General features: G+C 42.9%; 1 protein-coding gene across 1 annotated transcript; it reads right to left on the minus strand.

Moving 5' to 3' along the window:
- Positions 1-1405: 1405 nt before the first annotated feature.
- LOC116754787 (nitric oxide-associated protein 1) lies at positions 1406-12695 on the minus strand. Its single transcript, XM_032633726.1, has 7 exons — positions 11404-12695; positions 10107-10271; positions 9270-9475; positions 6434-6565; positions 5297-5413; positions 2171-2291; positions 1406-1723 (listed from the first exon to the last, which is right to left on the minus strand). The coding sequence occupies exons 1-7, from the start codon at positions 12548-12550 to the stop codon at positions 1521-1523; spliced, it is 2091 nt and encodes a 696-aa protein (XP_032489617.1). The 5' UTR covers positions 12551-12695; the 3' UTR covers positions 1406-1520.
- Between the last annotated feature and the right edge of the window lie 633 nt (positions 12696-13328).

A 13328-nucleotide genomic window follows, 5' to 3' on the forward strand; every position in this document is an offset into this window, starting at 1 on the left:
AGCATCAGTTTTGGGGTTCTGTATTTTTCCACAAATGCCAAGTTTACCATATTTCTTCATTTAATCTAAAGATTCAGGCCTAAGCTCCAAACTATGAATAATACATAGAAATATAATGGTCACAATTTTAACTTGTAAAATTAACAGTATTTCATTCTCTCCAAAATCATCTAAAAATCGACTACCAATCATTTTCTCAATTTGGGAAGCTACCGCCCTCTAGAGGGTGGGTCTGGAAACGTCAGGGGTACTTCTCAACTATCACGATGAGGGATGGGGCTGGGAAGTTGCTCCTGGCCTTTCATATCTGGGAAGGATGCACATAAAGAACTACCTTCCCCAAGATGTCAATAGTATTCACTTTGAAACTCAATGAAAGTGAGATCTACAGAGTATTGACAAGTTGCATTTTAAAACATTGACCATTTATCCTACAATGACTGACTTAGTGAGAAGGGAGCTAGAGTGTACACATTGACAGAGACCATGGGACTGTTGAGAAGTTCATGCTAAACCTGAGTCCATAGGAAGCTCATGGATCTGCGTTTCAGGCCACCTTACTCCACGAGCGTTTATCTCAACATTGGGATCTGGGACTTGACTGGCCAGTTCATTGTCCACAGCTCTAGTGCCACTTACTCATTTAGGAATACATAAAGGTAAAGACTTCTGACTGATGCAATGTTATACAGTTTACAGGCAAATGTTAATAAAATGGTTAAAGTGCTCTGATCCTTGCAGAAGAAACTGAATGCCAGAAAGACATAACATGAATTCTTTTCTAAGATTTTCAGGCCCTTTTAGATTATGTAAGAGAAACTTCTACTTGTTTTCCAGTTTCCATTCTCCCTTTCTTCCCTTAAGTAATACAAGTCCGAAATCCCCATTTCCCTCTACATCCTCCAGCTTCCTCATGGCGGGTGCGGCCATGTAAGTGTTGACCAATGGACGCTGTGATGTGGGCAACTTCCAGCACTTCCCCCTTCTTTTCAGTAGGGGAGCTGCATGCTCTTCACTCTCTTCTCTTTTTGCCATTGCGAAAGGATGACAACTTGAGCAACCACCTTAGACCCAGAGATGGAAGCTGCGGCATGTTCCCCCGGTTGGGTCCCTGGATGACTCTGTGGAGCAAAGCCACTTACTCGCTTTTATCTCATTTCAGGCCATGTATTTTGGAGACATTGATTTTCTGCCATGTTTTCATAAGCCAACTGCTAAGCTGCTCTCTCAACTAGACTCCAAATTAGAAATGCCATCTGGTTTCAAAAAATAGTAGTGGGAGAAACCTGAGTGTAACAGAACTCCATTTTAAGTATATTTGAACCATAGATACACACATATACATACCCTACCAAACAATAACTTGTGTTTACAAACTAAATTCATTAAAAAGAGGCACGTCCTTGGTAGCTTAAAAAGGGTGGCAGAAGGTTTTATTATAGCAATATTTAATGCAATGTAATGTATACAGTATGTTCTATATCGTTAATCTTCAATGTGAACAGGTCAGCTTCATATATTTATCTTTTTTTCTTTTTCTGCAGATTGTACACAAGGGCAGGAGGCTTTTTGGTTTTATAGGCCACGCTTCTCCGGATGCGCTCTCCTTTGATGTTAACTACATGTGGCAAGAGTGGGCGCCGGACCGTCAGAACTGTTCCTTGAGGTGTGTAGCCTCGGAGGTGCAGTTTGTCCTTAAACTGCGGCGTTACTGCTACCCAGCCTATGCAAGAACACGCAGAGCACAGGTGGTGTTAGCAACTATCTTATTAAAAACACCAAACACAGCTCAAAATGGAAACCCAAGGGAGGCTACTGCTGTCTTTCACTCTATTTTTTAAAAGCATACAATGCATTTGTGAAAAGGTACAGATTTATTTTCAGAGTAGGTTACATCTTATGAATAATCTAGTATGTATTTCTTAAAATATTCAGCTTATGTCAGTTAAGGCACATCTGTATAAAAATATACTAAAGGTCAGTAAGGCTACTTTATTCACCTTTTAAAAAGTGCTTGGTGTAGGGACCTCCCTGGCGGTCCAGTCGATAAGACTCCGTGCTTCTATTACAGGGGGTGCGGGTTCGATCCCTGGTCAGGGAGCTAAGATCCCACATGCCGCGTGGTGCGGCCAAATTAAAAAAGAAAAAAAAGTGCTTGGTGTAAAGTTACCTGCAGAGGAGAACTTGATGTCAGCCACTGCTTCAGATTCCCCAAGTCCTTCATCTAATGTGATGTCTTCAGCAACAAGAGGAGGAAATCCTGCCATTCTTTCTTCTCCACCCATTGGAACCTTCCATTGGAAGGAGATGAAGATATTTGGAGGTTCAAATTAAACCCCTGATAACTCTAATATTAAGTAAGGCACTGATAAGATAATACTGTACAGGTATCAAGAATAAAATCCTTTTAAACCATTTAACTGTTGAAAAAAACCCAAATCACACTTCTAGGTCAAATGAAAAGCCTGGGAGCTCTGTGATGGATGAAGCCTATAGATCCCAGTGACAAGGGCCCCATGTGGGCATCCAACTGGTGGTAACCTCCAGACACCAGAATCTTGCTTTATTAGCTTACAGTATTTATAGTCCTCCATAAAGCTTTAGACACGATAATTTTGGGCAATTAAAGCAACATCCTTCCAAATACCTTAGTTCTTACAGGCCTGGCTGGACACAGAGATTAATCCCTGCCTCATCACCTCTCAAGGGTACACGGATAACGGGTAAGATTCAGCTTCTATGTTTACAGGTGTTTCCAAGAATTGGAAGTAACTGGATAATAATTTTCCTGTTTATTAACAGATCTCTCTGTGTTTAGCACTAAGGACACAAAGATAGCTATTACAATATGTTCTATATGGTCCCTACCCCCGAGGAGATCAGAAGGTGGAAACAGCAAGTAAATAAATTACAAGGTAAGAAACGTGATGAGAGGCATCTACTAAGTACTGTGATTGTGAAGGAAGTAATGAACGTGGTTTGGTCAAGGAAAACATCAATGAAGAACAGAATTTGAAAAATAGATTAAAGTTATTCAGTGGGAAGGTATCCTGGGTTAGTATCATGTACAGACACCGAAATTCGAAAAAGGATGAGTTCAGAGAACTGTAGTTTAACTGTGCAGAGTATGTTATGTGTGTGTGTGCATTAGTGATGAGGCTATCAGTTTAGACTTCTCTCAGTAATGTGGAACTACCAAGGAATTGTAAGCAGGAAAGAGAAAAGAATCAAAAAAGAATACTGTGGCCTGCTTTGTATTTTGGGAAAATCTGCGTAGTGCAGGGTTTCTCAACCTCAGCACTATTGACCTTTTGGGCCAAATAATTCTTTGTCTCGGGAGGCTGTCCTGTGCATTGCACAATTTTTAGCAGCCTCTACTCAGCATCCACCAAGTTGTGAAAACCAGAAACGCCTCCAGTCTTTGTCAAATGTTCCCTTGAGGTAAGAGTCAACCCTGGTTGAGAACTACAGCTGTGATGGGGTGAGGGTGGGCAGAAGGCAGTAAAACTGGGAACTGGGAAAATACCTCAAAACAGGATCTCAAAACAGCCTAAAGAAAGTAGATTACAGTTTGGACTATGAGGCTGGACTCAGTGATAATTAGGAGGCAGGATTGACTTTGACTTGGGAGGTGAGTAAGGAAACCAGAAGGCAAGGATGAGCCACAGAGCAGCCCAAGAAACCATTTGTATTACACCGGGAGAGAAGCCTCAGTGTTGTTTTGAGAATTATCAGTGAGTCTACTCTGAAGACTACACAGATGCATGGGGGTGGAGCCCTACCCTGAAAATCCCACATGTCTCTGGAGTATTAACTTTAGGACAGTTATTTCGATGGAGTTTTAATTTCACTCTGGCTTTCTTAGGAAATCCAGAGAGAAAGAAGCATTTACTTCCCAAGTCAGGTTGGTTTTATCCTTGTTGAAGGGCGGGTGTGTATTTTGTGTTTTGACTTACTTTCAGTTGTATGAGCATTAACTAATGGTAAATCACCTCTGCATTGGACGTACCCGCTATTTTTGCAGTAGGTATGTCCCATAACCTTCATCACCACAAATACTTACGAAGCAGTGACAGCAGTCCCCTTGCACTTGATCTTCTCCACAACCTCGTGGTGTAGGTACAACAGAGAGAGGTAAAGGAAACTTACCTAAAGTCACACAGCTTCGTTAAGTGGTGGAGCAGAGCAGGATTTGGACCCAGCCTGGCTCCAGAGATCTTAACTATCATACATTACACACCAGCCAACAGTGTGTACCCATGTCTGGTTAAAAGATCTGTAAACAGGCCCCATTCAGTCTCTGGTGAACTTGGAACAATTTCAGTGGCATAGAAAGGGCACAACAGGGACTGCAGAGCATGGGACGTGAGGAGTAAACTTGACTGTAAAGAGGAGGAATGAGCGGGACACTGAGTTTTGTTTTTTAAAGATTAGAGAGAGGGACTTCCCTGGTGGTCCAGTGGTTAAGACTCTGTGCTCCCAATGCAGGGGGCCCAAGTTTGATCCCTGGTCAGGGGACTAGATCCCACATGCATGCCGCAATGAAGATCCCAAGTGCCACAACTAAGACCCAGCACAGCCAAATAAATAAATAAATAATAAAAAAAATAAAGATCAGAGAAATTTTAACACACTGCTTAACAGGTCAAAGGAAGGAGCAAGTAAAGCAGGAGAGGAGAGGTACGATAACCTCTTAAGTGCCTGGGATTAAACCTGGGAGGAGAGCTTTTTCACTCATACAAGGGCTTCTCAACTCAGCACTACGCACGTTTTGGACCTGATAATTCTGTGTTGTGAGGTACTGTCTTGTGCATTGCATTATGTTTAGCATCATCTCTGGCTTCCACCCACTAGATGCCAGTAGCATCACTCAGTTGTGAGAAAATCTGTAACTTAGAGCTCTTCACTCACAGTATACAGCACAACTTTCTGCAATGATGTGACCGCTGGGCAGTTGAAAAGTGGCTAGTGCAAGTGAAGAACTAAATTTTAAAGTTTATTTCATTTTAATTAATTTATTTAAATAGGCACATGGGCCTACCGTATTGGACAGTATGACCTAGAGAAAACCCAGCTCTGTCACTATTCTAGGATTGGTCCAATCCAACATCCCTTTTCTATAGGAGCCCACCTCACAAATATAGTCAAAATCCTCAAGGTGAACAAGGTCAGGGGAGAGCTAGCTGAGGGTGTAACAAAGATGGTTCTGTCCAACAAAGGCATTTTTAGCAGGGCCGTGGGACTACCACAGGGTGTGTTAACCTAACTATGCAACCATCAAAGCATGTTGTCTCACCTTGAGTAACGTATGACCCCCGTGCTTCTGATATATAGTGTCTGCCTTGTCCAACGAAGTAATGTGAACGGGAAGGAAGTTGGAAGCCACAACCGTAAACCAAGCTGACTGATTTCCCTTAAGAAAGGAAGAAGGAACTTATTTTATCTAATGAAAAACTTGCAAAACCAGCACATTACAAGGTTTGATTTAAAAAAAAAAAAAATGGGGAAATTCCCTGGTGGTCCACTGGTTAGGGCTCTGCACTTCTGCACGGCGCACGGGTTTGATCCCTGGTTGGGGAACTAAGATCCTGCATGCCGTGCAGTGCAGCCAAAAAAAACAAGGTGGTGGGGGCAAAATATGGCAGAATACTGCATTTCACCCACTTATATAAAACTATGATTCCTTCCATAGGTTTGTTGATACTTAAAAAAAAAAACAAACAAACATCTATTGTAAAAAACAAAAGAAAATACTGTCTGCTTTAAGCGTCCCTGTGTAAAGTTTGGTTTATAATGTTAACATTCTATGGTCTCTATGGAAATACATAAGGTTTTAAGTGTGTAAGCCTAAATTTCCAACAAATTATGAACAAACACAAAACCAAGAAGTGTGCTAAGGCAATGGCTTGCAGGTTGCATTTAGTGTTGTTGGACACATCCATGTTTCATTTTCCATTTTTCTCCTCACTTTGGTAAAACGGGGATCAATTCTGTAGATGCTCTAAAATCTCTGAGTGATGCTATGTAAATGAATACCAAACCCAAAAACACATCTATAAAAGTATACACATCATGGAATATAAAGAGCATGGAATTTATTTAATGCATATTAACCCTGCACTTAAAGGTACGACCTCTGATTTCCATGTAAGACAATACCACAGGAGAGCTTTGGTTAATGCCATGCTGTATGGGGCACTCGACTGCCTACTGAAGATACAGTTTTTTAAGACCTATTCCTTTTTTTCCTCCCATTTCATTATCCCAGGTTTTTACTATAGACATTTTCAAACACACACAAAAGAATAGTATACCAACCCCCACATAGTCATGACCTGGTTATCAACATTTTGCTAGTCTTGATTGTATATCTGCTTCCTTAAAGTAAGTCCCAATACTAAAGTCATTTTTCAATGGTACGGACTTTCCTTACCTTCAGAAAATCTATGCGGCCTATGGCACCCAAAAATAGAACCATTCCTGGTTTAAGCACGAAAGTTCTTGGAACAATGGAATGTGTTGGCAAAACAATATTTACTTCTTTTTCTGTTAGAAGACTTAAAATCTGTAAAGCAGAGGGCAGATTTTTAGAGAATTACTTTCAATGAACGTCTGATATATCATGCTTTACCTGTAGGATAAAAAGTTATTATATATTCCAGGCTTCACAATAAATCAAAGTATGTATTTTAGAATTTTCTGCACATAAAATTCATATATTCTTTCTAAATGAATCAATTTATAGATGGCTTTACTCTTGTTTTACAACTTAATCTTGAGTAATGGCAAAAATAACTTTACAGGAATACGAAACAGCAGCATCCTCCGAATTCTGTCAAATTTGCTGTGAACTGAAAACACTGATGATTCAATCCCAGGAGAAAAAATATGTTCTCTCGTCAAGCCTTCTAGGGAGCAGTAGTTTTCAGATAAAGGTAAGGTAAGGTAACGTGCTATATTCTGTCCTAGTGGCAGCTATGCATGCATTAAATGAAAATGATCACCCCGTTCTTGGAGCAGGCAAAGAGCTTGAAGAAGCTTTTCTAAATTCCAGTCTTTGGTTTCCTTATTTCCTCCAAATACTCAGCAAAAAAAAATGAGAGAAAGTTATGAATCCTGTGGCTTCTAAGGATGAAGAGTTCTTAAACAGACTAGAGAAAATGGAAAAGAAAAGCCAGGCGGTACAAGATTCTGGTAAGACTCAGGGAATCAAAATCTGATTTAAAAATTTTTGAGAAAGTAAAAAATGGCCAGAAGTCTTTTGTGAACTTGCTTCTTAAGAAAAATAACAAGGAGATAACAAAATATGTGATATCTAGGGAGAGTCACAAGAGAATACGTAAGGGGGCTGTGAGTAGTTTTCTTCAGTATTTGTGCTTGAAAAAGCACATTAAGAGCCACGTGCAGTAAAGAAATATTTTAACCCTTTTAGCAGAGACCCTAATACTTCACAATAGAGTTCCTTGGTTCAGTTTGGGAAACACTGGTTCAAGGCATTAAATAAATATATCAATAAACGGGCAGAAAATCAAACTGCCTGAGAGAACTCATATCTAAAAACTTGAGGGTCTCACTGCAAATTAGCAAATTGAATTTGCGAGTTAGCAAAGTCTTGCCTTTCTGACTAATTGACAAGAGGATATACGTGACTGAAGTAACTGCTATCCCTGACCTAACTGAGCCTAAAACTGAAGAATGAGTTGGTGAAGTTAAAGTGATAGAACATTACTAGGAAGCACTACAGTTACTCTGAAGTTCTGGATTGCTAAGGAAGTAAAAACTGGACACAATTATTCTAGGAGAGAAAAAAAAAAGTTAAAAGGTACATCAAATTCTGAGAATGAAACATAAGTGATTCTGATGAGGCAAAGGAAGGAAAAGTATCTAAGAATCTAATGTTGTTTCATAGGGATATACAGAGATAACTAGGTGAATTAGAACCTGGTCACTAACCAGATTCAAAGGAAGCTGATTAGTGGATCTGTTGAAAGGCAGTATCCTGGATACACACTTGATTCAGTCAATGACTTGGATAATGATCAAAACTGCAAATGAGGGCTTCTTTGGTGGCACAGTGGTTAAGAATCCACCTGCCAACGCAGGGGACACAGGTTCAAGCCCTGGTCCGGGAAGATCCCACATGCTGTGGAGCAACTAAGCCTGTGTGCCACAACTACTGAAGCCCGCGTGCCTAGAGCTCGTGCTCCGCAGCAAGAGAAGCCACCGCAATGAGAAGCCTGTGCACCTCAACGAAGAGTAGCCCCTGCTTGCCACAACTAGAGAAAAACCACATGCAGCAATGAGGACCCAGCCCAGCCAAAAATAAATAAAGTAAGTAAATAAATTTAAAAAACAAAAAAACTGCAAATGAATAAAAGGTTCTGAGATATAACAAATATGTAGGATATAGGCTGAATTTAAGATAAAATAAAAGTTGCCCGGGAGATCCTGCAACTGGACTAAAAAGATATATAAGGGCAAGATAGGTAGAGTTGATCCTATTCTAAATTAGGTTCATCTGAGGGCACTTACATAAGAAAGTTAGTTCTTTGTGTCATACTTTCAGGAACAAAAACAAATTAGAATTCATTCTGGAAAGGGTCCTTTGTTCATAGCCTGTTCTCAGAATAGCTATAGGAAATGAAGACAGACGGTCTGGATTATGTCAGCACAGTAAGTGCTCCATGTTTGTTGGCTGAACTAATGAAAGAGAAGAAAAGGGTAGAGTGAGGAAGAGAGAGGATATTATACTCTAAAACATTTCAATGTCTGGCAAAGGGAACTAGACATTATATTTGTTCCATACACCTTTGGGGAACAATAGGTACAAATTACAGGGACACTGCTCGGCTCAATATAAAGAGCAGGGTTACCTTGGGAGGTGAGGTGACACTGCTTCAGCTGATGGTGAGTCACTCCTTCAATTCAAGGTGGATACACCTCCTGGTGAACATGTTATAGAGGGAACTCAAGCATAGAACAGGTGGCTGGACTGCAGTGATATTTATGATTTCTTCCAACCTCAAAATCTAGGATTCTGTAAATGTCTTCCTAACTAAGGTAACAACCACAAGGATAGAAGTAGGTTGTTAGCAGTGACGTCTACCAAATGGCATACAGTACTTGATGGCATATAGATTCATCCCTGAAACGCTTCTATGCATGAATCAGAACTGAGTCTAAAATGAAAGGATACCTCTTTTTCTGCCAATTAAGACAGTACTCTTGCAATTGAAAGTTAATGTTTCTAAAAGACATTAAATACCTACACAATTTTCTTTTGTAATTCCAGGGGTGTCATAAAACCAGTGGGCATCTTTCACATCTTGTGGGGTCAGTTCTACTCGTTTGGTGGATTTATCTGCAACCATAACAGGTTCATTTCCCATGTCAAAGGCAAGTGAATCGGCATCAAACTCAAAGGCAGCTTTATTCTTCTGTTCTTCTGAATACAAGAATGTTCTTCCAACTCTTCCTAGAACAAGTTATACTGAAGTTAGTAGTCACTCCTTTAAAGCTTTTGACTTGAGACAGGTAGTTCTTAAGTTTGCCTCGTAGAAGTTACTAGGACTAACAATGGTGTTTGGAAGGAAGTGAGACCACAATGATACTTTTGCTTTATTTCTAAATGCAGTGGGAGTCGGACTCTTGCATTGATCAAGTATGTGTGGCTGGCTGTGCACACTGGGCGAAGGGGGAGAGTGTTGGGAATCAAACTGTTTTTAGTAAAGAAAGGCTGTAAAGAGATACCAAGGAAAGGGGGACAATCCAATTTAAACCTGCTGCAGGTCAACAACTTGTACTGGTGTGTAAGGAGGGGGCTGGTATCTTAGTGAAAATGCTTGTTGCTGACAATGGCCAGAGAGGCAGTTATTTGCATTTCCTTTCCTGGATTTCTCCAAGTATCTACTGTCTCAATTTTCCCAACACAATGAATTCTGGGTTTCCAAACAGTAGCCTTGCCTCTAAAAGGCCTCTATGTTCCAGAAAGAGGAAGTGTCTCTCCCCACAAAAACTGGCTAGCTCCAGAGAGCTCTATTTCAGGTTGTTCTACAGAAAATTTTAGCATAGACCTAAGGAAGAGTTTTCCTACAGAAGATGCTTACCTACTACATAACCATGCTTTTTCAAGAGATTAAGTTTATTTTGTTCTTGCTGACTAAGATTTTCTTCTGCTTCAGTTGCATCTCTTTTAAGCCTTTTTTGCCTTTGAAACATTCTGTAAGGAGTTGGGTTACAAATAGGAAACTTCAGAAGGTTTAATGTAGTACCTGAAATACCAAAGAATACATACATTCTTATAAACGTTGTACAAGGAAATGGAATAAAACATTTATGAGGATCTACACTGTCTTGGATACTGTGATTATTTCTCTTAACTTTCTTGACAACCCTCCACAAAATTATTCTTACTTTACAGATGAGGCAATAGGTTCAGAGATTGGCCCACAAGCTCAACCAGGATTTGAATGCCAAATCTACAGGCCTGATCTTTTTCCATCTTCTGCATACTCCTAACCGGTATAAAATCACTTCTGTGTATAAGTCAACCAGTGTCCCTGACAGAGAAGTACAGCTTATCAAGCAAAGTTCAACACTGGTTTCAAAGAATCAAATGAAGTAGTTCGCTTTGCCAACTATTAGATACAAACAGGTCACAGAAGGATCCATTTTGCAATTACTACAGACGTTTCTTAAAGTCACAAAGTTGATATTTCTTTGCAACAAAGCCACATATATTGCATTAGTGAATTATTCAAATGTTAAATCTGTATAGTACTCTCCTGACTAAACTCAAGATATGAAGAGTGAGACTGAAGGGTGAAGGGAGGTTTAGAAAGTAAAAGGACTTTCTGGAGAAATATACAAAGAACTAAAGTTACAAGGGAAACCTCCAAGAGAGCAGACACTGCTTTGTCCCCTGGTTCATCTACAGTGCCTAGAACAGTGACTGGTACCTAGAAGTACTCTAATTATTTCTATTGGAAAGTTACTAAAACACGTACTGAATTTCCAAGCATTAAACTGACACAAAAGAGAAATGTGACCGAAGTAGGTAGAGAATTTTTAAAGGAAGCCTCCAGCCAGCCCCTGGTGTACATTAAGGAAGGATATAGGACTAGGTGCCTGCACTACGATCAGACTTCCAGCTTCTCAGAAAACAAAGGAGGGTACTTCCGTGGTGGTGCAGTGGGTAAGACTCCACGCTCCCAATGCAGGAGGCCTGAGTTTGATCCCTGGTCAGGGAACTAGATCCCACATGCATGCCACAACTAAGAAGCCAGCCTGCCGCAACTAAGGAGCCCAAGTGCTGCAACTAAGGAGCCTGCTTACCTCAGGACCAGGCACAACCAAATAAATATTTTAAAAAAATACGAAGGGGACGGGCATCCTAAGGCTCACCAGGCCAAGAGGAGATGGTGGCTCTGTCGATAGCCTCAGCGCCCTTGGCGATGCAGTAATCGGACTCCAGGAGCGTGTTGAAGAGAGTGGACTTGCCAGCGTTGGTGGCGCCAACCAGGTAGACGTCGCCGCGGTAGCGCCAGGAACGCTGGAGCGCGGAGATCAACTCTTCGACTCCATAGCCAGTCTTGGCGCTGATGAGCCGCACGTCTCTGAGCACCGTGCGGGACCTGGGCGAAAGATTCGCATTCTCCTCCCCGTCCCGTGGCCGGTCCCCGCTGGGGTGTTGCCTTCGGTAGCCAGGGGGCGGCAGGAGCCCGGCGCGGGTACAGTCGTCCCACAGTCGCTCCCGGAGCCGCTGTCGGTAGCCGGGAGTATCCTGGGGCAGCAGGTCCACCTTGTTTCCCAGCACGATCAGCTGCTTGGGGCCCACCAGCGCGGGCAGGTGGGGCAGCAGGGCGTCGGGCAGATCAAGCAGGTCCACCATGTACAGCACCAGGGCGGGCTCGGGCCGCCGCAGCGCGGCGGTCACCAGCTCCAGGTACTGCTCGCGACACACCTGCACGTGCAGGGCGCGTCGGTGGTGCACCAGCAGCCAGCAGCGCTGGCACACGGTCTGCGCCAGTCCGCCGTCCTCCTGCGCCGCCGCGCTGCGGAACTTCTCGCTGGGCAGGTAACCGGGCAGTCCCGGGTCCTGGCAGTGCAGCTCCGCCCCGCAACCCGAACAGTTCAGGCCGCTGGGCGGCACCTTCGCGTCCGGGTGCCCCACGACCGGGTGCACCCGCCGGCCGGTGCGTAGTTTCTGCTGCCGCCGCTCCTCCCGCCGGTGCAGCACCCGTCGCTCTTCCTCCTCCTGACGCTGCTGCAGCTCCCGCAGCTGGTCTTGGAGGGTCACTGCGGGCTCCGAATCCGGGACGTACTCGGGGAACACAAAACTCTCCTCCATGTCAGCCCTTCCTTGGTTATCCCCAGTCGCTGTCGCGCCACGGGGAAGCCCACATCCCAGGCCGGAGGAGTGCCGGGAGGTGGAGTTGGCCGCACATCTCCTCTCGAGGAGCGTCTCCCGGAGGCCATGGCGCGCTTTCGTGGGAGTGGATCCCCGCAGGAAGCTGCACAGCAGCCTACGAGTGAGGCCCGCGGGCAGCATGAGAAACGCGGCCGTGGGCAAAGGGGCTGAGCCACCTTTTCTCACGTGCTCTGTGGCCCCAGACGTGCGTAAAACAGTAGCGACAGCCCGGGACTACCTGAGAGCTGTCATTTTTCGGCGTCGCACTTCAGCTCCTCCCGAGTCTAATCTCGTGAGTTCTCGCGATGAAGGCTCTGTGGTCAGAGAGCCCACTTAAAGCGGAGATAAAAGCTCCGGGCACCTTAACTGGGGTGGGTTGGCCCAATAGGCTAGTGAGTGAGGGTTTACCAACTTTCAGGCTTCTTCAGCGCGCCGCCGCTGGCACTACTTGCCGTTAAGAAATCACATTTTTTAAAGCTTTGTGTTGTTTTGTGTTTCGGACTGGAAAATAGAAAATCTAATGCCGCAGACTTATGGCCACAATTAAAACCTGTTATTAATACATCTTCCTGGCTTTATTATATTTTTGCGGGTGTCAGTATTTGTGCAACAACATTAAAAATATCTCTTAAACATTTTAAAACATTGACTATGGTTTATGTACACAGAAATCTTTTTTTTTTTTTTTTTTTTTTTTTTTGCGGTACGCGGACTGACTGTTGTGGCCTCTCCCGTTGCGGAGCACAGGCTCCGGAACACAGAAATCATTTTTTAAATCTTCGTGTTTTTAAGTCTTTGGAACCGAAAAAAATAAAGCATGGCTACAACTAAACCCTTTATTATTAAATCTTTTTGACTTTTTTTTTTTTAGGTGCCATTATTTGTGCAACAACACTGAAAAACAAAGTTTCATTGGCTG

The sequence above is a fragment of the Phocoena sinus genome, chromosome 5 (assembly GCF_008692025.1).
Source record: "Phocoena sinus isolate mPhoSin1 chromosome 5, mPhoSin1.pri, whole genome shotgun sequence".
NCBI classification, from domain to species: Eukaryota; Metazoa; Chordata; class Mammalia; order Artiodactyla; family Phocoenidae; genus Phocoena; species Phocoena sinus.

Coding starts and splice junctions, on each gene's coding strand:
- LOC116754787 (XM_032633726.1), bottom strand. CDS start 12,550: ATGCTGCCCGCGGGCCTCACTCGTAGGCTGCTGTGCAGCTTCCTGCGG. Junction 10,272..11,403: donor CACCATCTCCTCTTGGCCTG/GTGAGCCTTAGG, acceptor TTGGTATTTCAG/GTACTACATTAAACCTTCTG. Junction 2,292..5,296: donor GGGGTCATACGTTACTCAAG/GTGAGACAACAT, acceptor TTCCAATGGAAG/GTTCCAATGGGTGGAGAAGA.